This window comes from Acipenser ruthenus, chromosome 4 (genome assembly GCF_902713425.1).
Source record: "Acipenser ruthenus chromosome 4, fAciRut3.2 maternal haplotype, whole genome shotgun sequence".
NCBI classification, from domain to species: Eukaryota; Metazoa; Chordata; class Actinopteri; order Acipenseriformes; family Acipenseridae; genus Acipenser; species Acipenser ruthenus.
Window position 1 is genome coordinate 80,059,587 of NC_081192.1, and position 27,582 is coordinate 80,087,168.

Genomic DNA, 27,582 nt, shown 5'->3' on the forward strand with positions numbered 1-27,582 from the left:
CAATCCCACCCAGGATATGCACCACAATTTATAGCAAGCTAGAAGTGAAATGTTAGCTTTTTGTATGGAGAGACTAAGTATGTGGTGTCACTGGACAGGCCCTGGTGAACTGGGACCCTGTGGATCAGACCGTGCTGGCGGACGAGCAGGTGGATGAGAATGGCTGCTCTTGGCGCTCCGGAGCCAAAGTAGAGCAGAAATACCTCAAGCAGTGGTTCATTAAAACCACACATTACGCAAAGGTGAGCTACCAACTTGGTGCCTACTTGTAACATTGAAAAATACCCTTAGTATCATAATGTTCGTCTGCTGTGCTATTTACTCCAGGTGAAGTCCATTCACAACACTGCAAATTGAATGGTTTCCTCATCCTTATTTACTTCCTGTGTTCCAGGTGATAGGACCCTATCTAGCCCCCATATAGTTTACCCTGTATGTAGAATGTGAATGGAAAGTTCGGGTATGTTGTTGCGGCATCTAAGAGAATGTGAAAATGTTTTCATACTAATGAGCTGTCTTGTGTGTATGTTTAAAACATTTTAAGTAGGGGGGGCTCCCGAGTGGCGCATCCAGTGTAAGCACTCTCTTATATATGTGCTCTATAGCCTGGACATCACTGGTTCAAGTCCAGGCTATTCCACAGCCGACCGTGGACGGGAGCTCCCAGGGGGCGGTGCTCAGTTGGCTGAGCGTCGTCCGGGGGGAGGGAGGGTTAGGTCTGCCAGGGTGTCCTCGGCTCACCACGCACCAGCGACCCCTGTAGTCTGGCCGGGCGCCTGCGGGCTTGCCTGTAAGCTGCCCAGAGCTGCGTTGTCCTCCGACGCTGTAGCTCTGAGGCAGCTGCACGGTGAGTCTGCAGAGTGTAAAGAAGCGGACGGCTGACAGCACACGCTTCAGAGGACAGCGTGTGTTCATCTTCGCCCCTCCCGAATCAGCGCAGGGGTGGTAGCAGTGAGCTGAACCTAAAAATAATTGGGCATTTCAAATTGGGGAGCAAATAATAAAAACTAATTGGCAACGACTAAATTTATAAAAAAATATATATATATAAGTAGGGATGCACCGAATCCAAATTTTGGGATTCGGCCAAATACAGAATCCATCTCAAAAGATTCGGCTGAATATCAAACCGAATACCGAATCTACAAAAACTGTCAAGAAAACTGAAAGAAACTGTTGAATGAAAAAACAGACTGGCAGCTACAAACAAGGGATGCGCACAATCTATAGTTTTGAGCCTTTTAGTAAATAGTATTTTTATACCTAATGGAAATATATCCCCGAATAAGATTTCAGTTTGAAACTTACACAATTTACCGCTAGCCCCTCCCCCCACAACAGAAACATCAAAATACAGAACCGTTTACTTTACCTTTACAAGAAAGGAGAGCTGCATCTTTGCCATAACCCACTATTTTCTTTTATGACGTTTTAACCTGTGTCACCTGATCTGAGACTGAGAGCTATGAGGAAAAAATTACTGTGATGAGTAACCTTAATCTCCCTGCGAAATAAAACCCACGTTGATTTAAATGCACCATGTGTATAACACATATTAAATAGGCTATGAAATAGTTTTAAAATTATTAATCTGTTTTTCTCTCTAAATCTTACTTATTTATATTCTATATGCATTTATTAACTTCAAAACTTATTTACTGCAAAATTTTACACCATGGAAATTGTGATGTGAATGTGCTGTTGCATACGGGGTTATGTTTGCATTCAGCAGCTGCGTGTGTTTAGTGCGGGCACCACCAGTAATTTAGGGAGTCGAGAGCTGCGACAGAGTTCATCAAACGTGTTCTTGTTATTAAATACAAGAGTTACGTTCAATACCGGATTCGTGTCTTTTATTTAAAGAAGAACTGCACACGTTGGAGGGATGTATTAAAACTGATGTACGTCTGGGCGGATATATAGGATTTGGATTCGGTTCACCGAATCCTAAGTATTCGGCCGAATCCCAACCCTGCACAAAAAGTAGGTATTTGGGCTGAATTCGAAACCGAATATTGGATTCGGTGCATCCCTAATTTTAAGACTCTCTTTTGAAAGCCGGTAGAAAAAGTTACATTTACTATATATACCAATCAATAACAGATTGAGTCTATTACACGCCTTACAAAAAATAACGATTTGTTGCTTGTTGCTTGCTTGACCATAAATTATTTTACACACAGTATAAATGTCACTTTCCTCCAAACAAAGAAAGTGACTGTGCTACTACCAATACACAATTTACACTTCTTACAAGAAACAAACAACAGAAAAACACTTTCAGAAACCTATCAAAATAAAGGTTGCTGTGTACAGACTATGCGTGAAGAGTCCAGCAGCAGGAACATTCTCTCTAGGCTAGTGATCGTTACCATAAGGGTGTTGTACAAATCAGCTGTTTCTATCTCACTATACTGTTGTTATTATTTCTTCATTTTCCTAATTCACCTCTGGGAAAATTCAAGCTGCTCGGTTTGACAAAAACTATTTTTCCTGGCAAACACCTACTTTGCTTGCACGAAAACAAAACTGTACAGTTTACATTTCTTTTCTCTGCTTAATTATAAAAGCCACGCTTCACTGTCGAGCATACATCAACAGATTGGGAATGAGCTGCACCAGTCTGCAACCATCATTTCCTACATACCCACGCAGTGGCCCTGGCAGTGGGCCTGCTGTGTTTCTAACACACTCAATGGAGTCTAAAAAGTATGTGCCAGCCCCTCCCCTATCACAATGACCAAGGTGATATTTAATTCATATGGGCAATACAACCTGACAAAACAACTTCCCTGATTATCTATTAAATCTTATCACGGATGTTCCACCAGCCAGTAAATCCATACTACATTTTAGACTTGGTTTTCTAGCTGACAACTTAAATATTTTAAATTAAATTAAAGAGAAGAAAAAAGAAAGTTGCTATAGTTACAGCATTTCCTAGTCTGTGCGTTTGTGAAGCTCACTGAGGGTGCTGAGACGGGTTGTCTTAGTTCTCTTTAAGCATACTCGTATAGGAAAAAAGAAACACTGTATATCAGATATATTAAAGTAATACAGTTGACTCTAATCTCTAATCCGAACGCTGGTAGTTTGAACTGACCCTACAATACAAACCATGCTGTCATCATAGAATGCATGCTAATAGCGGCTGTAGAAACCACACTTCACTATCCTAATTCTGTGATGAGTGTGTTGAACATTTACAGTTGTCACTGTATTTTCAGTTTTTGATTAAATAAAAGTTTAAAAAACATCAAACAAAGACAAGGCCATTTATACTTAGTATAGTACATATTCTGATCAGTGCTCCAAACAAATCACTTGCCTGGTCCGAACACCTTCAGATTAGCATCTACTGAGGACCTCCATACATTTTTGGATACCTTTGGTATGCCTTAAATCAATTTCAAGCCTAAATGTTATCCTATTTCCTGTAGTATATCCCTGCCATTTATACTGTATACAAAACTGAGCCAAAAAATATACATTCTAACTACTGAAGCATAATCAATTTCTAATGATACCATTTTGCTTCTGTAGGACACATTGACATTTGTCTCTGATCAATAACCCCTACCTGCCAATCTGTTTAAATCATTTATTTTGAAAAATTAGTTTGAAAATGCAATCTGTTTTTCACAGAGAGGCTGCCCTTTGTTCTGCTACTGTTGATTCGAAGCTTGTCAGCAGCATATTTCCTTTACAATCTGTTGTCAGTTTAAATGGGGGTGAGCACCATCCTATCAGTTGTGATCCATTGTCTGTCTGTGCATATTCATCCCAAGTGTCTTTTAAATTACCCTTTAAGTGATATCGCTTGCAAAAGAGATCTGTCAGAAGGGCCTTTTAAATGAAGATATCTGTTGAGAAAGAACATGTTGAGAAGCTGCAGTTTAGGAATACCTGTGCAGCAGGGGCTTTACACTGATAATAGATTTTTAATTTTTAGTATTTTAATTTACAGATTGAGCTGGTCCTAGCAGGACATACTGAAAAAAAGCATGAAGATGTATTTGTACAGTGAAGTAGTTTATGTAAAAGAGTAAATGTCATGTTCTTTGCTTTTTTAAATTTCTTTGTGTGGTTCTGGGTTATGTTGCACCAATACTGAGTCATTTCCATTTCTCTAAACCTTACCGATACTAAGGCAAGATTTTTTAGCACAAGTTATTAAAGCGTGTTCAAATTCAGGGTATATAGAGGATGTCTTGTTTGTCTGACCAGCTGCCTGTATATCTCACTTGCATTTAAAGCCGCTTATCCATATGCGATCAAACTTGCTAATGATATTCTTTATTATTATTTGTTTATTTAGCAGATGTCTTTATCCAAGGCGACTTACAGAGACTAGGGTGTGTGCAGAGTCGCTTACAAGAACGTCTCACCTGAAAGACGGAGCACAAGGAGGTTAAGTGACTTGCTCAAGGTCACACAGTGAGTCAGTGAGTGAGCCGGGATTTGAACCGGGGACCTCCTGATTACAAGCCCTTTTCTTTTAACCCTCGGACCACACAGCCTCCTGATGCACTTTTCATTGCAATAGATCTTGGACCTTTCTTTTTCTTCAAAACTTTTATTAAAGCACATTTACAGGCTTCACAAGTTTGTTTATTGAGATCAGCTGGAGTCGAACAGGACAGTTTGCTGCTTTTTCCTGTATCCTTTGCAGTCTAAAAGCTTGGTCACACAGGCAACAGGAGGAACACATTTGTTGCCTGCGTGTTGCCTTGCAGTTTGCAGTGGTCACACGAGAGACAAGCATACATTCAACAAGCTGGCAACACCCAGGCAACAACGTAATGCAACCCAATCATAATGCACGTTTTTGTCACGAGACGTAAACATGCTGTGAAGGAAGACTACGATATAAAAATGGACTAATTACGTTAACAAACCTGTAGTTCCTTCTTAATTAAATAAAAAGGTGTACATTAGTAGAATTATTTAGTTAGTAGGTCTACATATTTAATGTGCGAAACACAATAAATATATCGGTATTCATTATCCTGTACTTTTAAATTCTAGGCTTTTGAGAGAAAGAAGGCAGACCTGAGATTTTTTTAAAACAAATTTAGTTTACTGTTAAAATTAAAGATGTTATGTGGGGGTTAATGTAGAAATGACAGGCATACTGCATACACTGCAAATTAATTTAAAATAAAACATTTAAAAAAAAAAAGGTACACGTGTATTTTATTATTGTAAGATAAATGTGTTCCTAGCTTAAATATGTTATTGTAATCGTGGACATTAACGTTCGCTTATCCACATACACACTGTATTGCAGATCTATAGACTACATATAATTAATTGGATGAAAGGCAGGAATCGGAATGTATCATATACGCTGTCTGTCTCACTTTATGGCCTATCCATATTATCACGTGACACTACTATCAAATTTGATTGGCTGGTATTGAAAATGTTGCCCTCGTGCTGCCTGAAAAATAGAACATTGTCCTAAGTGGGAGACGTGTTGCCAGCATGTTGACCAGGGTGGTGTCACGAGGCTACGAGCTGGCAACAAATATCGCCCGTGTGACCAGGCCTTTAGGCTTTTTATAACCATGCGAGTTTAATATTGACAAACAGTGGGTGCAATTTTTAATTCCCGATTCCTCTTTCGGACCCGACACATTCTTATTAGCACAGGCTATTGAGAGAGGATCCTGATAACCTGATAAAATGTAAAAAGTCCTCATTTAAATAATTCCATTATTGTACTTCAGGCATATCATTTATTCATACAAATAATTACGTTTTTAATTTAGCACTCACAGCATTGTGTTGACATATTCCTGTTGCTGCCCATTAGTGGAGTGGATTGTTCTTCACAGAAAGGGGCTAATTGAATTAGAAAATTGAATCCACTGGTCTTTTTGGTGCTGAAGGTTACATACGCTTTCAATGCACATTGCAGTTCCCTTTCAAGTACGAAATGTAACCATTACCGAATATGTATTTACCTCCTAAAGACCCAAAACCTAAATAAGATATAACAAAGCTGCTCAGCCGAGATTTTCACATTTATTGTGTTTTTACACAAATTACATATATTAAATAATTGCTGTATTAGGTTTACTAATTACACGCATTTGTGCACAACAGCCTGTTGTTTGTTACATCCCACTGCGGCCTTGTGCCCCACGTGAAGCCAGCGGCTCAAGTCACTCCTTCTCGGGGATCAAGCAATGTAAGTCGGCTGACTGTGCTCTCCCCCCAGGCTGCAATAGCTCCGTCTGGAGTTATTTTATTCTCGTTTTGGCTTCGGCCAAAATTATGTGACGGTTTGTATAATTAAAGTAATTGTTATTACTGTATTTTGTTGAGAAAAATATTTTTCTTTTCTCATTCTGTTTTTTCTGTTTTCATAGAGGCCTTTCTGCAGGATGTGTTTTGCGACACACGTGTAGTGACAGCAGCTGCTGGGCTCTGCAGCACTGCGCAGGACCAAGAGTCTGCTTCGGTTGTGATTGCTTGCAATCTCTACCACAGCATCTTGATGCTGTTTTGGTGACAGCTTTGCATCACCATTATGAGGGCTGTTAGTTCATTCTAACAAGCAGGCTTCCCTCAGTCTCGTGTGAGTACTGACTGAGTGGTTTTGCCAGTAGCTTACACGGGTGGGCATCCCTGTACAGTGCTACCCGCGGTAATTGGTACCAAGGTCACCGACCTGCTTTGTTCCCAACCCGGTACCGTACCGTACCGAACCTGACACCCTGGGATTCTTCAAGAAGCTGCTTGATGAGATTCTGGGATCAATAAGCTACTAACAAACAAATGAGCAAGATGAGCCGAATGGCCTCCTCTCGTTTGTAAACTTTCTTATGTTCTTATGAACCGGGACCGAGGTTGCCGCACCAGTACCATACCGTACCGACCCAGTTCTAAAGTCACCGAACCGGTACTGAACCGTCCCGGTACCATCCCAGTTCCGACCCGGTACCATACCGACCTGGTGCTACAGTCACCAAACCGGTACCGAACCGTCCCGGTACTGTACCGTAACAACCCACTACTGACTGGTGCTTACATCCCCGGTCCAGTACCAAGCCTGTCTAAAGGCACTCTCTTGGTGGAAACAGCCTGCCCATCTATGCCTTGGCATAGCGCTGGGCTGTTTCCCCAGAAGGGAGGTCATCACCACGGACGCGTCCAGCCTGGGCTATGGCGCTGTGTGGAATGGCAGGCGGATGCAAGGTGTGTGGAACCCACCCTTGGCAGGGTCTTCACATAAATGTATTGGAGCTGCAGGCAGTTTACCTAGCCTTGCAGAATTTTTTGCAGGAGGTTCGAGGGAGACATGTGCTTGTCCATACGGACAACACAACAGTGGTGGCATACATATACCACCAGGGCGGCCTCAGGTCTCTCAGTCTCCATCTCGTGGCCTGCAAGCTTTTGCTCTGGGCACACAAGAACCTCCTCTCACTGCGAGCAGTACATCTGCCCAGTTAAGACAAATTGGGCAGCAGACCTCCTCTCAAGGGAATCTCTCAGCGCTTCAAAATGGAGGCTTCACCCCGAGGTGGTGAGCCTCATTTGGTAGAGATTCGGGAAAGCTGAAATAGATCTCTTTGCCTCCCAGGAATTAACCCACTGTCCCCTCAACTGTTATATGCCTTCCCACCGCTTGCAATGCTTCCGCTGTGTCTGGAAAAATTCAGGCAGGACCGGGCCAAAGTCCTCTTAGTAGCCCCTTATTGGCCCAGGAGACTCTGGTTTTCAGCCCTGATGCAGCTCCTGAGCGGCCAGCCATGGAGACTGCCCAAGTGCCACGACCTGCTCCGTCAGGCACGGGGGACCTTATGGCATCCCGACCCATCGATCCTGCAGCTCTGTGTCTGGCTCCTGAACGGTGGCATTTGAGTCGTCTGGGTTTGTCCAATGGGGTTATTGACACCCTGCAAAATGCCAGAGCAGCGTCCACGCATTCCCAGTATGGGTACAAGTGGGGCGTTTTTCAGACTTGCCTCGGGTGTTTGACCCCACGACCTGTCCCATGGCAGTAATACTGCAATTTGTGCAGCTGTTGGATGAAGGGAAATCCCCCTCTATGTTAAAGGACTATCTGGTAACTATTTCAGCTTGCCATGTCAAAATTGACTCAGTCTCCCCAGGAGCTCACTTCCTGGCGGGGCAATTTTTGAATGGAGCTCGGTGGCTTTAGCCGCCTATGAAGGATATTGTTCCTCACTGGAGGCTTAATGTGGTTCTTGATGCACTCATGAAGCCTCCATTTGAGCTCCTGCATTCAGCTGAGCTGAAATATTTATCGCTCAAAGCAGCTTTCTTGCATGCTGTCACCTCCGCAAAGCGGGTGAGTGAGATGCAGGCATTCTCCATTGCAAAAGCCTGCAGGACAAAATTTACGCTCCGTACCAGTCCTGCTTTTTTGCCGAAGACATTTCATGTAAACCAGTCTGTGGAATTGGAGGCTTTCCAGCCATCTCCTTTCCAGTCTGATAGAGAGTGGCAGCTCCATATGCTCTGTCCAGTGAGGTTAAGATTGGAGACCAGAAAATTGAGTCACGTAGTGGGAACAGCACAGCTTCCTTTTGGTCTGGTGTGTCATAGGGAAAAGTATCTTCTTTCAGTCGTCTGTCTAATAGTGGCAGCACTACCAAGCCAAGCAAGATTACACCTCTTTTATGACATAGGAGTCTACTGAAAGAAGATTTGAAATTCCATTACAGGGATGGAAATAAGAATCCCATTGCAAAGCAGCTCGATCCATTCCTGGTTTTACTATGAGTTTAAGAAGACACACATGAGCTTTTACATATACACTGGGGCTAGTGGAGTTCATATTAAAACATGGAATGGGTGAAACTGCTATGCAATGGGAGTCTTATTTTTATGCCTGCATTAACAGTGCAAATTAAAAAAAAATAATGTTAAGATGAATTGCTGCAAAGCTGTAAATACATTTGAAAATGGGTCAGTGGTGTTAGCAGTTTCATGAGCACTGAAAGCATAATTGGACAAATGAATCCCTCCGCCGACGATAGATGACTTTCTAATGCAGCTTAACTTTTCCACATCAAAAAAAGGTACCCATTTGAAAATCTATCTAAACAATAAATGAACTGGAAATTCGTGACTGCAGTCGGTGCTAAAAACATTTAAGAGAGTTGTTACATTTTTTTCCCTTTTGGCTAGTCACTCAATTTCTCAACTTCTTCACTGAAGTTCATGCAAAGGACAGTGCATGCAGCTTGTCATCTTGTGCCCATCATTTTGATTACTTGCAATGTGAACAAACTTGATGGCAGATCACAGCTAGTTGTTTGTTTTTTTTGCCAATTGACTAAATCCCTGGTGAAGTAATCACCAAAATGTGTGGGAAAGCATCACTTTGATATGATAGTTAGAATCTCCCATAATGTAATCCAGAACAAAAAAAACTGGCTCTATGTAATTTGTCACATTACAGTTTTGCAGGAAATCTTTTCCTTACCATTGCTATTTTCTGTGCTTTAAGTATCCCTCCAGTGACGGAGGAAGAGAAAGATGGGCCCCAGTGCAGGACCTTATTGTGGGCCCCGACCTTTAAGTAATACTTTTATCAACATAAAACATGCCAAGTCAAGTGTTCAATATTGAACAATATTTTATTCTCAGAATGGTTAGCATGTATGAAACACTATACGACTGCATGTAATAAGAAGGTTTTCTACTCATCTACTTGAATTGCATTTTGTGTGTATCTTTACTTCTAATACTACACAAACTAACAAGTTTAATCACCAGTCCCTCCAAGATTCTGCAGAAATGCACAGAAAACCTTTTTTTTTTCAATCAGAAACACAGGCATGTTAATTTGCTTTCATTTATTTTGGTACCCAGCAGCACCTGTTAACAGCTTCCGTCTAAACTATAGGATGAATTGTGCTGCACACAGAGTATAACTGCAAAAGACTGCTGAACAACATCCCAAAACCTTCCATGAACACAGTAGGAAACTGTTTTGCAATATTGAGAAACCACTAGGCTAAAGTACAAGTGGTCACAGAGTTCAAAAAAGAGACACCAACGAAACATAAAACAGTGACTCATACCAGCTTCCATGCAAAGACAGTTATGAGGTAGGAAGCTCATTTTAATTCAAACATTTGTTTTAAAACATAATTAAGAGAATAGCAGTACCTGAAGAAACAAGGGAGAATAAAAACATAATTACTGGCACTAGTAGCTATAATGATATGAATGTGAAGGTAACATCTGCAATTATAAATGTGAAGGATATTATCACTGTTAAGTTGTTGTTTTTTTCTCCAAACTTTCGGACCCCTGTAGGGCTCTCTGAGTGTGTGGGCCCCTGTGCAATTGCCCCGGCTGAACCGACTATTCCTCTGCCATTGTATCCCTAAATATATATATTTTTAAAATCCCAACTGTTTTCATATTGGTTTTTACATGTCTTGAATATTAATTGACGGGGCAATGTAGACAAACATATCCCATACATATTGTTCACAGGAGCTTGGGTTAACCAGGTGAGCTTTTCAGAACAACAGCACCTGTACACAATTAACCACTTTGCCACAAGCTGTTTAATGAATACAATTATGAGAGAGAGAGAGAGAGAGAGAGAGAGAGAGAGAGAGAGAGAGAGAGATTATGTCTGCAGTTGCTTATCATATGTGTATGTTATCATCATCATTAGGCCTAGTTTCACTTGTAAATTAATTGTCCAAATGTATACATTTCAATACTGTTTTCTCATCTGTCAGATGCTATTCTCTATGTATACTGACATACTTTTTTTTTAAATTCTCTTAAATCTATGTTTGCTTTGTGTACCCTAGTGGGGTGATAAACTGTGGAAGAAGCCATTAAAAAAAAAAAAAAAAGGTATTTTACTCGAGTGCGTATTTTATTGTTTGATCACTTGTAAATTGTCTTTAATAGTTTAATTGATACATGTAAATTAAATGTATTTCGGAAGAGTTCACAAGCACAGCCTTCTGTTTGTCATTTTGCAGCCTCTGCTCGATGCATTGGTTGACCTTCCTGAGTGGTATGGTGTGAAGGGGATGCAAGCCAACTGGATAGGAGAATGCACTGGATGCTTCTTCGACTTCCATTTAAAGGTAGGTGGCACCTGTACGTCCAACCCTGTCTTTAAGGGTTTTCTGGGCTCTCTTTATCTCTTAGCAGCATCCCAACAGGTAATCTTCATGATCAATAGAGTACTTGAAAGCAGTGACCAGTGTTTGGAGTTTTTTTCACGGTTTCCCATAGCAACCTCAGCAAAGCGAGCAAATCACTGACCTGGTGAAGCATCCGTTTTGTTCCTGCAGTTTCAATATGTCACCTGAGAGCTTTTCACTAGAGGCACAAACTATATATATACAAAAACCCAGTCCAGCTTTGAGACTAGCAGTGTAGATGCCCATTACTGTACTATTGTGTGCAGTGCAATGCACCTGTATAAATACATTCAAATAAATGATTAATACGTGACTTGCTGAAGCTGTGAGTTGATGCCTCTGCTGTTTGTCTTGTGTCGGGGTGGTCTAGGTGAATGGTAAGGTGGCAGGGGAGAAGCTGTCGGCATACACCTTCACTCCTGAGGCTGTTTACGGAGCCACTCATCTCTCCATTCTTCCGAGTCACCGGTTACTGCACGGGAATAGCCCCCTGAAAGAGACCCTCCAAAAGGATTTCATAGCAGGGAAAGGTAAGGGACTGCTTTAGTGACACTGTGGTACAGTGGTAGTAATTGCTTGTATCCATGGGACTATCGGTATGCATACAGCACTGTTCTGTCATTGAAAAGACCAACAGAATCATAAACATTATCTAAAGCAAGTTTTTGAGGGAAAAAAGTAAATACTGCCCTGTTAAATGTGTCCATGGCCTTGACCTCTTGAATTCATGTTGAAGCCATGTAACTTAAGTTTATTCACGATAGAGACAGCATCCATTTGATACACAGCTGCATTCTATGATTCTTTACATTTTCTGTCAAAATGAACTGTTTCACTGCCACATTATTTTATTCAATGATACAGACATGTCATGATTTATAGAAACATAAAAAATAACTGGTTACAAGGCAAAGAATAAAGCTGAGCTTCCTACATTCTACAAAGTGGCTTGTTATGCATTCAACAACCTGTTTTTTCTAAATGTACCACTTGTGATTGTTCTATAGTTATTGATTAAATAATGCATGGTTCTATTCAGTAGAATACTACAAGTACTACTAATACCAAATGAAGGACACCAAAATGCTACTTGGCATTGTCATGTCAGGTGTGTCAACAGTTTATCACAAAACGAAGGTGGTTAAATAAGGAAAGTCAATGTGCGCTGAAGCGATTGTGTGCCAGCTGCACTTTCTGTATTCATTTTTTTCTTTTTTCCTATACTCAATATCTTTGTATAAAACACGACTTTGCTATGGTACAGTACAACAGTTACAAGGCAGGCAGTGACTAATGATAACAAATGAAGAACATAGCAAAGTGCTCAACACATTCTGCACTTTGCTATGCTTTCCTTTGCTTCCACCCCCATTAAGTGGTGCTTTGTGTTGTAATTGGGAGTCCCACTGAGCTCTTTGTGCAGCATAGGCTGCTGAAGATGTGTTGTCATTAAAAGTGATGAGTGAAGACAGGTCTGATCTAATTAATCAAACATGGTTGTCTGTATTTATAATTCACAATCCCTGCAGACTGCCTGACCTCGGTCATCGCTGTGAATCTTCTTACTGGACTGGAGATCCCTGTTACCATCTCAGCTAAACTGAAGTTCGAGGGTCATCTGGATACTACAATAGGTGAGTAGGCAATGCATATACAGCAGTGTACATGAATTAACCAACATAATAGACATAAAATAGACTTTACTGTCAACACACACATATCATTGAGCACTCCTCTGAGGCCATTCTCCAAGACAAACATGTATGTGAGTATGTTGAACTGAGATTCACCTGAAAAAACGAACAGTGTCAAAGAATGTTTGTGGCTGGTGCAGCTTTTCTGGATCCCATTCGTTTCTTCTTGGTGTTGAATCCTGTGAGAGGAGGCTTGCATTGACGAACCTACATATATACATGGAAACATTGAACAGAATAATTAGCCATGGAATAGTCTTTATTCAATCACTGGTGCAGGCTATAGAAAAGCGAATGTGCTGATATAGGCCTTGAAACTCAAAACTACCCTTAATTAAATCAGACCTATGTTAAATATTGTCAGTCCCTTCTAGCTGCATGAACAACTCTTATGCGTTGACTAATTCTGTGATAAGTGTGATCAAGACTAAACCAATTCTGGATAATATCACGTATTGCTTCAACCCTAATGTAGACCTGAACAAGGGAAGTTGTGAAACCCAGGACTGAGTGTAGGGCTCGTGCAAGCCTGGTGCTGATGTCCAGTAAAATTGCTGCTTGCTGAGCAAACAGAAGCCTTGGCTATTACAGAATCTCAACATACAAATATCCACCAGAGAAATAAAATAAAAGAATATAAAATTACTAAATTCGGAGACACAATTAATCTAAACAACATGGGGTAAGCAGTAAACCGTAACACCTCAAAGGAAGACCTTTTGACAAATTTGGTAATGACCCAAATGTACTAAAGGGCTGATATAACTATGATAAATTGAAAATATATTTCAAACTAAATAAACAATACAGAAGTCCATAGGAATTAAGAAAACATTGAGACTAAATAAAGATATCCCGAATAAAACAAATCAGTAATAAATAAGATAACATTAAGACTATCTAAACTTAACTAAATTAAAGCTCTGATCGGCCTGCATTGAACACTGACGTGTTTAATACCAAAAGAAAGGTACATTTTATGGAAACATATAAATAAGACCTGATTTAAAACTAGGAGTGATGTGGCAAGTCTCTACCTTAAAAAGCACTGATTTGAAGAAAATCATTCTTAAAATCACAAAAGACACAAAGGAGTGCCTACACCTTCACTACAAAGGAAGTTTCAACTGATATGACCAGCCAATCAGAAACTCTCTCCTTTGTTCCAAAAACCCATAAAACAAGAGTTTTAGCAACTAACCATGTCTTCAGTTAATTGTACCACTGCTCCTTGTCTTCAAAAATGGCTTCCAAGCTGACCATGTTTTTGAAAGTCTTGCTGCCTTAAGAAGTCCTTACTGCTTTACCTAAGAAGATGCTAATACTACAGACACTTCACTCAAGTATTACACAAGATTAATGCTTATTAGGGCTACCGAAGAAGAGAGATGAACCATGATATACAGTTAAAATCTCTGCGTGTATGTGATTAGATAACAGATGTCTCACCGTATAAATGTTAGTTTAAAAGCTGTGTTAGGAGGCTGTGTGGTCCAGTGGTTAAAGAAAAGGGCTTGCAACCAGGAGCTCCCCAGTTCAAATCCCGACTCACTCACTGTGTGACCTTGAGCAAGTCACTTAACCTCCTTGTGCTCCGTCTTTCGGGTGAGACGTAATTGTAAGTGACTCTGCAGCTGATGCGTAGTTCACATACCCTAGTCTCTGTAAGTCGCCTTGGATAAAGGCGTCTGCTAAATAAACAAATAATAATAATGTTTGGATGTTTTTAATGAGAAAGAAAATCTACAGTTGTATTCAATATTACACTCGGAATATCACATTCTGCACATAATTGACTACAATCGATGCAGTGAGAATACTTTATTATTCAAAAATCATGAAGCAAAAAAAAAATGCATAGACTCTTCACAAAAAGCCTTCGATACAACTGAAAACATGCATGCGCATGTCATTATACTGCAATTGAGCCAAATTCAAACCTTACAATAAAGGCGGATAAAGGCATCTGCTAAATAAACAAATAACAATTAAGGTGATTCTTTTTGTTAATCTGATTGCATGCCGTACAATTTGATTTGTAATTGCATGCAACTTACAGTTTTAAGCGGAGTGATTTTGAGAGAATCTCTACAGTTAATTCTATAGAAGTTGCTTTGACAAATTACTTGAATGCTATTATTGTTGTTTTGTTATATTGTATGAATATGTCATTATTGTTTAAAAATAAACTGAATAGTCTCATTTGCAAGCTTGCTTATATATATATCAACCTCAAGCCAGAACTCGAATCAGGGGGGAATGAATAGCTTACTGTTTGTTATCAGTAGATAACATCACAAAGGATTTATATACTGTAATGAATACTAATTGTTAAATTCCTTAATATTTAGAATAGAATTAGAATGTAGCTATAATGTAGCTATATATATATATATATAGGAGTGCCCAACAATGCCTGGGCAGCCCAGGGGGAGGGAGGGCTAGGTCGACCAGGGTGTTCTTGGCTCACTGCGCTCCAGCAACCCCTGTGGTAGCGGTGGGCTGAGCCTAAAAAATAATTGGAAACTACTAAATTAGGGAGAAAAACAATAAAACAATTGGCGACCACTAAATTTATTAAAAAAAAAAAAAAAAAGGTCTTTCATTTTATGTTTTCAGGGGACAGAGACAGCTTGTTTGACCCACTAATCATTTATTTAGGCCCTTTTATACCCCCTCTCACCCCCTCAGACGGAATTCCTGCAGGCCAGACCCGGCCGTGGTTTTGTGTGGAGAATGGCTTTATTTGCATTCATTGGAAAAGTTTTGCTGTGTTTAGCAGATTGTTTTTAACATCAAAGGGCACATTTCAAATACAGGCCTCTCTCTCTCACTGTTCCACTTCAGTTCAGTACAGTGTCCACTTCCAGATTGCACGTCAAAATAGGTATATTGCTGTGCTGCATGCTAAATTTCTGTCGGGTACTGTACACAACGTGCTTTAGATGTGTATTTATTGAACATGTTAATAGTTCAGCCAAATGTTAAGCATGTTATCTAAACGTTTAGCCGTTATCAGAAATACGTTATCAAAAATGTGGGTGTTAAGTGCAGTGACCTTTTATTAAGGCATGTAACAACTTTTAGGTTACAGATTAAAAAAAAAAAAAATCTTATAATGTAGGGTACTAATAGCGATTCAATAAACAAAATACCACAGATCCATTCACAGTTGTACACCGCTTCACTGAAATACCGCTTTTCCTGCTTTTCTGTAAGTACTTGCTACTTGCAGTTTTGGTTTTAGCCTTCCATTGTTATCATTTCTGTTTTTGTTACAAAGTCTCTTGCACTAAACGGATTAGTCAAACGTTTCACAAAGTTTTCCATATAGTCTAGTCTAGTATACTGTCTGACTTATAGAAAACCATATTGTGTATCCAATTTTCAAGGACAATGGTGAAGCGAAGCGCTGTTAACCACAAGCGAGATACCTGAGGTATACCAGGGGCCTCAAGTGCAAAACCCCCTAATGACACAGATTCATTTTTGGAGTATGGTAGTATTTTGTTATTAGCTGTTTTTATGACCTGATTTATACTTTTTTTTAAACTAAAACAGAAGCGAATGGGCTGTAATGCTATTATCCTTGTTACGGTGTCATTTTGAAGCAGTAAACAATCATGCCTTCCTTCATAGGCGGAGCGTATAAGAGGCATGGGGAGGCCTCCGCAAAAAAAAATTGCCCAAACCCTCACAAGAAATTGTTCTGACCAACACAAAACATATTTGTGAGAGAAGAAGATCGATTTTTTTACAGCAAACGGCCAAAGCAGGTCTAACAAACATATTTCTCGTTTTCCTAGCCCGCAACCGCAAGACCGCTAGGGCAGCTGGGATATCAAAATCAACACTAGTATAGATACAGGATTTAGCTGCATTTCAGTGTCATTGGAAGAGATTGCTTGGCTGGTTTAACGTCCGTTCTTTCCGCCGATCTGAGCCCCCCATACCGCTGCACGAGGCAGCCGACGAAAACTCCCTTGCCTGGAACATCCTCTTCACAATTTCTACATTTATTCAAATTGCTGTTATCTATACAAACAGCGTGATCAGAATCTGATTTTACAGAACTAGTGGCAAAATATTTTTGTAGCATACTGTCTGTTTTAACGCTCAACCGTTTTGTGAAAATTTGACACTACAGTCAGAACATACTTCCTTAGACTGTTTGAACAAATGCCTTTGAGAGCACTGTTTGTGGTGCCAGATGAATGTTTCTGAAGGTTTTTCTTTTGATTTTTCCAGTCCTTCACTTCATTTTCAGTGAAAGTGGGATCTTTTGAACTTCTGAAAAAGTGTCTGCAAGGAAAGCAGAAAACTGCATCTGTACTCTAAATATGAAAACGTATTTTAATATTCTGCTTACCAAAGACAGTTTTTGGATACACAGTTAAACAAGGCTGTGACAGTCCTGTTGCAGTATCACCAAGGTCCAAAATACAGGATTTAGTTACATTTCAGTGTCATTCGAGGAGACAATGCTTGGCTGGTTTAACATCCATTCTTCCCTCCGATCTGAGCCCCATATAGATAGCCTATTCAAAAGTTTACAGTAAGAGTGCAGTTATTTTTTTTTTGCAAATATACCTTATGAAATACGTTGAATGCCCCTTGATAAGTATGATAGTAAGTGTGTGTTTAGAAGCTTAATAGTCAGTATTAATACATGATTTAAATTTGTGTAGTGATGAAAATGGTGTTTGAAATTGGTGTAGGTACTGTAGGACTGCAGAACAGGTTAACAGATTTAAAGATTTTAAAACACAGTGCAGCCTGTTACCCTGTTTTTCTAATTTGCTTAAGTAGGCATAACGTGTTTTAAAGTACAAGCTAGTGCTATTTTAAACTTAATTTATTTGGCCACCTAATGTTGGGAAAAAAAACAATGTCAAATATATACAGTGCCTTGCGAAAGTATTCGGCCCCCTTGAACTTTGCAACCTTTTGCCACATTTCAGGCTTCAAACATAAAGATATGAAACTGTAATTTTTTGTGAAGAATCAACAACAAGTGGGACACAATCATGAAGTGGAACGAAATTTATTGGATATTTCAAACTTTTTTAACAAATAAAAAACTGAAAAATTGGGCGTGCAAAATTATTCAGCCCCTTTACTTTCAGTGCAGCAAACTCTCTCCAGAAGTTCAGTGAGGATCTCTGAATGATCCAATGTTGACCTAAATGACTAATGATGATAAATAGAATCCACCTGTGTGTAATCAAGTCTCCGTATAAATGCACCTGCACTGTGATAGTCTCAGAGGTCCGTTTAAAGCGCAGAGAGCATCATGAAGAACAAGGAACACACCAGGCAGGTCCGAGATACTGTTGTGGAGAAGTTTAAAGCCGGATTTGGATACAAAAAGATTTCCCAAGCTTTAAACATCCCAAGGAGCACTGTGCAAGCGATAATATTGAAATGGAAGGAGTATCAGACCACTGCAAATCTACCAAGACCTGGCCGTCCCTCTAAACTTTCAGCTCATACAAGGAGAAGACTGATCAGAGATGCAGCCAAGAGGCCCATGATCACTCTGGATGAACTGCAGAGATCTACAGCTGAGGTGGGAGACTCTGTCCATAGGACAACAATCAGTCGTATACTGCACAAATCTGGCCTTTATGGAAGAGTGGCAAGAAGAAAGCCATTTCTTAAAGATATCCATAAAAAGTGTCGTTTACAGTTTGCCACAAGCCACCTGGGAGACACACCAAACATGTGGAAGAAGGTGCTCTGGTCAGATGAAACCAAAATCGAACTTTTTGGCAACAATGCAAAACGTTATGTTTGGCGTAAAAGCAACACAGCTCATCTCCCTGAACACACCATCCCCACTGTCAAACATGGTGGTGGCAGCATCATGGTTTGGGCCTGCTTTTCTTCAGCAGGGACAGGGAAGATGGTTAAAATTGATGGGAAGATGGATGGAGCCAAATACAGGACCATTCTGGAAGAAAACCTGATGGAGTCTGCAAAAGACCTGAGACTGGGACGGAGATTTGTCTTCCAACAAGACAATGATCCAAAACATAAAGCAAAATCTACAATGGAATGGTTCACAAATAAACATATCCAGGTGTTAGAATGGCCAAGTCAAAGTCCAGACCTGAATCCAATCGAGAATCTGTGGAAAAATGCTCTCTATCCGACCTCACTGAGCTCGAGCTGTCTTGCAAGGAGGAATGGGCAAAAATTTCAGTCTCTCGATGTGCAAAACTGATAGAGACATACCCCAAGCGACTTACAGCTGTAATCGCAGCAAAAGGTGGCGCTACAAAGTATTAACTTAAGGGGGCTGAATAATTTTGCACGCCCAATTTTTCAGTTTTTTATTTGTTAAAGTTTGAAATATCCAATAAATTTCGTTCCACTTCATGATTGTGTCCCACTTGTTGTTGATTCTTCACAAAAAATTACAGTTTCATATCTTTATGTTTGAAGCCTGAAATGTGGCAAAAGGTCGCAAAGTTCAAGGGGGCCGAATACTTTCGCAAGGCACTGTATGTAGCATCCCTGAGTGGTTTTAAGGTCTGTTTTGTGCTATAAATTACAAGTTCTCAAGACGCAGACGAATGAATCCGGTTTACAACTTTTATTTGTGTCCGTCAGTCCGACTATTTTTCATACTCAATATAATGAATGAAACTTAGTATTCAGACTCACTAGTAACAGAGTAATAAAAAATGCAAGTCTTAATTATATATGTGTGTGTGTGTATCTTACTGTACATCGTTGGGTTCAATAAATGCAGAGGGGAAAGTGGAATATCCTCCCCAAACGAAAGACTCACGCGCCGCCTATGCCTTCCTTTTTCATTACGTGTGAAATATTTAAAAAAAATACAAGCAGCTGTTTTGTAAATCTGAAAGCATTCGATTGTGGTAAATCTTTATTTCACTTCTCCAATGTTGATGAAGGCTGTAGCAACTAAACGCACCCCCTGCTCTCCCTTTCTCGTCTTAATAAACTAAACGTGTTGCATTTTTAAATGGCTTCATGCTGATTCATGACGTAGAGCCTGCCCTGCTGACTAGGAAATCTGTTAAGAAAAATTCTCCTGAAACTAGACTAAAAAATCTATTGATTGATGTAATTCCATCACACTTCCTTTTGTTCAGCTTTGAGAAACCTTTTTAAAAGCAATTTGTTTCTGGAGTAGTTCATAGTAATTAATAGACAGAAGCACACATAATATATCATTGTAGGATAAGTAGTAAGTACAAAAATAAAAATAACAGGGATATATTTTCTAACCCAAGGCTATCAATGTATCATGGCCAGGTCATGTTGTAGGTGAGTACTCAGGGTCTGGAAAGTATGGGGATGATTTCAGAGAATACTATGGAGATTAAAATGGCCAAGGCAAGTACATACATGTTTTAATAGTAGTGCCTGTTATATTACAAATTTCTATTGTGCATTGTTTGACTAAGACCTTTTTGTATCATTTTTTATACTACCTTTTTTTAGGATATCTTGAAACAAAATGGCCTCTCTACAGCAGTTACTACATAGTGTAATATTTCTTAATACTTATCAATATTTCTTAATACTTATCATTTAAGGTTTAAGTTAAGTGTTATATTACAGTACGTGAGTGAGTAGGTGATGCAGAGGGTCCAACGCTTTCAGTATTTTCAGCTTCTTTGTTTATGGTGAATTGGTTATATTTTATCAGTTATTATTTAAGGCTTATTTTGTATTAAAAAATTATCGTCTACCGATATCTATTCATTTTAGAAGTATTTATGTTTGTATTTGTAACACACCTTCATTTATTCATTGGCACTCAAATGTATGTTCACACCCGGCTGCGCATATGAGGACTTTTTTGTTGAAAATTTCAACCCTGTGTTACCTAATTCCTGAATGAAGTCCCTGTAGGGTCGAATTATATACGTAGACTGCTGTAGACAAGTATCAAATGATTGTTTTGGATAAAAGTCAACTGTTGCAGAAAGGCCCTTACCGCTCCTCCTATGGCAGGTATTCCTGACACCAGCCCAGATGACTCTGCTGTAGCCAGGAGCCTAGGCCTGGCCTGCCTGCAGGTTCTGGAAACCCTGCCCGATGGGACAGAGAAGCTGGTTCACTCTGGAGAGGTCAGTGATGTTGCCTGAAGTCAATTGCAGAGTGAATGGATTATTTGACTTTGCCAGTAGACAGTGTTTTTGCAACTTTTTAAATATTAAATGCTGTTTTTAGCCAACATCCGATGTAATACAGTGCACGCCGTTTATAAGAATCACCGATATAAGAATCAACTGCATATAGTGATCAAAACCACTGGGACCAAATCATTCCTATACTAACCAATGTAAAATAATCCGCTTGTAAGAATCAAGAAATCCACTTATAAGAATCATTTTGGGGCAAACTGACTACATGTAATGTACTTGATCAAGTGCAATGACGTGTACAGACAATAAAGTTGTTTTTGAATTTGAATTTGATCACATCTCGCGTGATTAGGCTCTTACGCTGCATGGGTCGTGCAGTGATGCAGGAAACACTGCATTGTTTGTAATCAGACAGTGACTGCGCCACTGCATTGTGCAGGTACGTTTTTTGTGTTCTCTGTTAGAAAATTTGTTTCAATAAAGTGAATACACATTCATTGAATACATACCGAGCACAGCAGTGTTATTGTGTGATATGCATGTAGAGGGAGTGGGATTGCGATGCAGTGCAGTGAGGAGGAGGAGGAGGAGGAGGAGGAGGGGGATTGCAGAGCTTTGCATCTCTGCTTAATGAAAAACTGTGAGGTTTGCATCACAACTGAAAATAAATAAGCCACAGATGCTTAAATGCAGTGGTAGTCCTGACAGTAAAATACTGTACTGTAATGTCATTTTAATTCAAAGGCCATTACACGAAACGCTGCACGGCAGTTAAACTAGGTACCCTCACAAGACGATTGCTTCTCAAGTATATTGTAGTAAAATTGGATTCTGCAGCCTTGAGTAAACATAATCATGATCATATAATAAGTTGCTTACCCATGAGGACTTGTTTTGATGTATTGTCCTCAGTGATTGAGCACCATTGACATCTGTATACTGTATTTAAACTGCGGACCCGCTGAGGCGCTTTGTAATGTGATGTGGCCGAGGGCAGTGTAAATGATCAGGCTGGAGTCTTGATTTACAGTTTAAAACCGGTGTTGGTTTTATTTTCTCTCACAGTGCGGTGGGGAAACAACCGCTAATAAAACAAACAAACAAAATAATTCTAGCTTTCAGTTGGAGCACTAACTAAACAATACTGCGTGTGGTCCCTGTGCATACATGCGGGAACTTATGACATCTAGTGGTCAACCGATTACACTGCAGGGAACAAAGCATTCAAACTAACATACTGAATCCGCAGCACTTCACCACCGTAATCATATCGGCCCGCGTTTAAGATTCAACCACGGGGCGGATGTGATTCTTATAAACAGAGTGCACTGTATCGTGTTTCCTCAGGAGGGTCCTACAGTACACTTGGCCTACATATTTCTTAGGGTTTGGATATTAAATGGAGCTGCAAATCAATATAAAGGTCAATGATTTATAAACAACACACCATAGGAAAAAAAAAAACATTTAATACATGTCTTTATTGTTTCATTTGAGGTTAAGTAAACAGTCATTGCGGACAGTAATATCCAAACAATGTTGATGAACATATACAGTAAGTTTAGTGTTCACGGAGTGCACGAGAGACCTATGAAAAGCCAATTCACACAAATTAGTGAAGAGCCATACAGTGGAATGTGGTACATGTTCAGTTTACCTTCAACACAGCCTAACTGTGATGATTGTGTGTAGATAAATATATATACTGTAGATAGATATAGATATATTTTGCATGACCACGGTTGTGTGCTAGCAAGGTTTATTCCATTTAAAAATGTAAGTGAGGGGCTCCCCGAGTGACTCATCCAGTTTAAAGCGCTGCCACTGGGAGCACAGCATGAGTCACATAGCTTGAACGGCACCAGTTTGCGTCGGGCTGTGCAAAGAGGCCGAACTATGCTGGGGACTGCGAAGAAGGTGTCACATTGGCTCTGACACTCCCAGGGTGGGGGATGGGAAACCGACAGGGATTGCTTCTCCTCATCGCGCAACAGCGAACCCTACTGGCCAGACACCACCGAGCACATTCAGAGTGGATAAGAGGCAGGGCTGGTCTCTGTTCTCTGGGATTGGTAGCCCGCCCACCTCTGCTCTGGATTGCTTGGCGTAAAAGCGATTCTGGCTTTAGGCTTGTGAGATCGGAGGACACTCACATGCCCTCAGAACGTCTGTGCAGTGTGCGGACTCGCTGCGGTTAGGAGAAAAAACATATTTGGACATTCCAGATTGGGTGGAAAATAAATAAATAAAAATAATAATTGGTCACTTGTGCTATGTGCAGGTGCAGTGCAGTAATCCAGCAAGAAACGTCAGACAAAAAAAGTATGGGTGAAAAAGGTTTCTGTTTATTTTAATCCAGGGTTCTGATGACCAAACAGAAACAAACAATGATGGCTGGCAATACACAACGATGTGTATTGCACAGTAAATGATGATGGGTTGCAGTCCTGTTTACAATAAACAATTATCCCACAAGCACAATAATCCCAATACAAATACAGAAACACAAACAAGGTCCCAGTGAGTGCTGTAGTGCTGGTAGTGAATTTACAATGTTATTTAGTGAACAGATTACGTCACTTCAACCCTTACTTATACCGTCACTCATGACCCCTTGGTAAATGATTGCAGCTGCTCCTCCTATCCACAGCTGCCACATCATTTCCCTTCCGGGTTGATGAGTTAATGTACTTAGCGCCCTCACAGGTCAGGAGGGAGATTTACTACCAAGAATCATTGTATTTCTGTCACATCACTCTAAATAAAACAAACAAAAAAATGTAAACAAAGTAAAACTAGAAGTTGGCAGATCACGCAGTAACTACATGCTTTAATAAGAACATAAGAAAGTTTACAAACGAGAGGAGGTCCTTCGGCCTGTCTTGCTCGTTTGGTTGTTAGTAGCTTACTGATCCCAGAATCTCATCAAGCAGCTTCTTGAAGGATCCCATGGTGTCAGCTTCAACAACATTACTGGAAAGTTGGTTCCAGACCCTCACAATTCTCTGTGTAAAAAAGTGCCTCCTATTTTCTGTTCTCTCCATTTGTGACCCCTGGTCCTTGTTTCTTTTTTCAGGTCGAAAAAGTCCCCTGGGTCAACATTATCAATACATTTTAGAATTTTGAATGCTTGAATCAGATCGCCGCGTAGTCTTCTTTGTTCAAGACTGAATAGATTCAATTATTTTAGCTTGTCTGCATACAAAATGCCTTTTAAACCCTTTCTTTGCACTCTTTCTAGAGCAGCAATATCCTTTTTGTAACGAGGTGACCAGAACTGAACACAATATTCTAGATGAGGTCTTACAAATGCATTGTAAAGTTTTAACATTATTTCCCTTGAATTAAATTGTTGTTATTATTATTATTATTATTATTATTATTATTATTATTATTATTATTATTATTATTATTATTATTATTTATTTCTTAGCAGACGCCCTTATCCAGGGTGACTTACATTATTCACATAATATCACATTATTTTTACATACAATTACACTATTTTTTACACATTATTTTTACATACAATGGCAAATTCAACACTTTTCATAATATATCCGAGCTTTCAGATATATTGGCCTTTCTTATAGCTTCCCCACATTGCCTAGATGAAGACATTTCTGAGTCAACATAAACTCCTAGGTCTTTTTCATAGATTCCTTCTTCAATTTCAGTATCTCTATATCATTCTAGATAATTTTGAATGACCTTTGCTGCTGCAACAGTGTTTGCCACTCCTCCTATTTTTGTGTCGTTTAGATTTTTAACAGAGAATTGTGAGGGTCTGGAACCAACTCCCCAGTAATGTTGTTGAAGCTGACACCCTGGGAACCGTCAAAAAGCTGCTTGATGAGATTCTGGGATCAATAAGCTACTAACAACCAAATGAGCAAGATGGGCCGAATGGCCTCCTCTCGTTTGTAAACTTTCTTATGTTCTTCTTATGATGAACCTGCTGACATCCCCATCTAACTTGTGTCAATAATTCAGTAGCGAAGCAAGCAAATAAAATGTAAGTTTTCTTGTTTAAAACAGTAAGAGAGACACAGACAATACATATTAATATCAGATTAATGAGTCCTGAAATCAAAGATCCGTGCGTTAGTTCACAGGCCTTGACAGACGAGCAGCCTTCAATGCCATTACCCAGAAGGCCCGAGAGAAGAGCGTTGGTGGATACCTCACAAGTTCCAAGTTGCGGGATTGGCTGGTCTCCCGCCAGAGGTACTGGGGAACCCCGATACCCATAATGCACTGCCAGTCCTGCGGCACCCTGCCCGTGCCTACCGAAGACCTGCCTGTCTTGTTACCCAAAGCGGGGTCGTTTACTGGGAAGGGGGCTTCACCTTTAGCAGTGGCTTCACACTGGTTTACCTGTACCTGTCCCCAGTAAGTACACCACTTCTGTTTGACTCTTGCCTTTCAGCCTTTTCAGAACATGTATTCAGTTGTCTAACATACTGAAATACAGAGTTATAGAACAGCAAACAACTGTGTATGAAGGAATATCGAGGTAGAAGTGAACTGTGTATGCACTATGAGTGCTGTTATAACTAAGGATTCTGATTTTAGGGTTAAACCTAATAAAGCTAGATTTCTATTGGAATATGTTATATTAGGAATTAAACCCGATTTCACAAACAATTTAGTTAATTAATGTTGTGTAGTTATTACAAATCAAAAAAACTTTCTTACCCAGTCAACATGATAATTTTTTGTAAAAACAGAAAATCTGAACCCCTAAATATCACCCATACAGAGGCGCTTGCTATCCTATAACTCTATTATATGCTGCTTTACAGTAAAAAAAAAAAATAAATTATAATAATAATAAATTGTATTTTTAACACATCTTAATTAGTCAATTAGCACCTTCATTGAAAAGAGGGAAAAAGTGAATCCTGTGTGAACTGGCTGAGGTAAGTGCCACAATTGTGATATCACTGTTTTAAATTGAGTTTGCAATCAAAGGGAGTTTTGAGAGGTCTGTTTTGTTATGGATTTTTCTTAAAGAAGATGATGTCAACCGTATCGGTATTGAGAATAAAGCAGGTTAGAATCTCAAATAGATATGGCTGATGTCATGAAAGGAGTTCTTTTGTAATGTTTACTGGCATACAGCAGGCACAACTGGCACTCGAATAGTCTGAAAGCTCTTGAGCGGTCTATAATATGTTGTAAAGTTGTTAGTTAGTCCCCCCAATGATCAGTAATATCATTCTCTTGATGTGTTTGTGCAGTGCTCAGATTCCAGGTAATTCTGTGTTCAGTTACTGTGGTAGTGTAAAGGGGGTGTGTGTGGAGATGCTATGCAAACTAGAACCAAAAAAACACATGGCATTATTACCTTTTTTATGAGTGTTAGAGTCACAAGTACTCTGATCCATTCCTGTGAGAAGATGATGATGATGATGATAGCTGACTGGTGTGTGGTATTGTCAATCTGGAGAGCCATTAGCTTCTCAGTTGTTCTTAATTACCAGCAACACATTTCCCTTGAAATACTTGAATGCATTATTCAAAGTCAGTTCCGTGCATGTGGCAAATTGAAAGGCTGAGGCTAATGTGTTCTTTCTAAATCCAGTTCAATATCCACTATATATATTCTCTGTCTTATGGAAACTCCTTACCAAAATCTGACCTAATATGGTTGCTATATTGTGACTTTTTGCTTTCCAGTTTATGAACACCAAGTACTTTGGGATATTGGCTGATGGCCAGTTGAGATCATGTGACTTCTTTGGTTTCCTCATAATAGATGGCAAACTTTGAGTTATTTGAGTATTTGGCCCTGCTTGACCTTGAAAAATTCAGACCCGCCCACCTGTAACGTATGATGTAGAAAATGGTGCCCAGGCCTGTGCATGCAAAAGAAGACCTGTGTAACTCGTACCCAAAAGGAGAGAACGCTTTGCTCTGTGTTGAGGATGATGTAGACAAATAACGTTAGAACCATTTTAAAGGATATTTAAAGGGCTTTCCAACAAAAAAATGACTTAAAAGGTCAAGTAACCCCAGTTGGCCCACTTGAGCTAAAAGGTCCAAAAAGAAAATGAGCAGGAAAACTTGGTTTAACTTTTATTAGTAGTACACAGGGTTCTGTTTGGAGAGAATACTAATAGTACCAGAGCCCCTGATTTAGTTTTTGTCCTCCAGAGAGTATACAAACAAATTCTTGGCCATTGCCTAAAGGAAATGATTATCGGTGTACCATGACTAGTGTCAGCGTCTGAAGCAACAGATTGCATCTGGGAACATTCATTTCTTTTTAAGTAAATTGCTTTACGGGTTGGCACAGCATAAGTTGCTTATGGTGTACATTTTGTTGTTTGATTTTTAGAAGAAATTGTAATGTGCTGACTCTGATTCCTAATGTTTCCTCCCTAGGTGTAGGGGCCCAGCTCGCAGGGAAACAGACACTATGGATACATTTGTAGATTCGGCCTGGTATTACTTCAGATACACAGATCCTCACAACGCACAGAGGTGAGAAACTTTTAAATTAATTGTCCACCAAAGAAATGAATTGCTGGGTTACGCAGGAATAGTAAGTGTTTGTCTTCTTGATTTAATTAACTTAATAGTGGTACAAGATGA

At 39.7% G+C, this 27,582-nt stretch overlaps 1 protein-coding gene across 1 annotated transcript in view; it reads left to right on the top strand.

The window, feature by feature from the left end:
- The window catches only part of LOC117399402 (leucine--tRNA ligase, mitochondrial-like), a 79,204-nt gene that overhangs the window by 26,059 nt on the left and 25,563 nt on the right, over positions 1–27,582 (top strand). Inside the window, exons 7-13 of the mRNA XM_033998521.3 lie at positions 99–242; positions 10,995–11,102; positions 11,533–11,692; positions 12,692–12,796; positions 20,849–20,964; positions 25,091–25,374; positions 27,373–27,471. Coding sequence (XP_033854412.2) covers positions 99–242; positions 10,995–11,102; positions 11,533–11,692; positions 12,692–12,796; positions 20,849–20,964; positions 25,091–25,374; positions 27,373–27,471 — 1,016 coding nt within the window. The remainder of the gene's footprint in view (positions 1–98; positions 243–10,994; positions 11,103–11,532; positions 11,693–12,691; positions 12,797–20,848; positions 20,965–25,090; positions 25,375–27,372; positions 27,472–27,582) is intronic.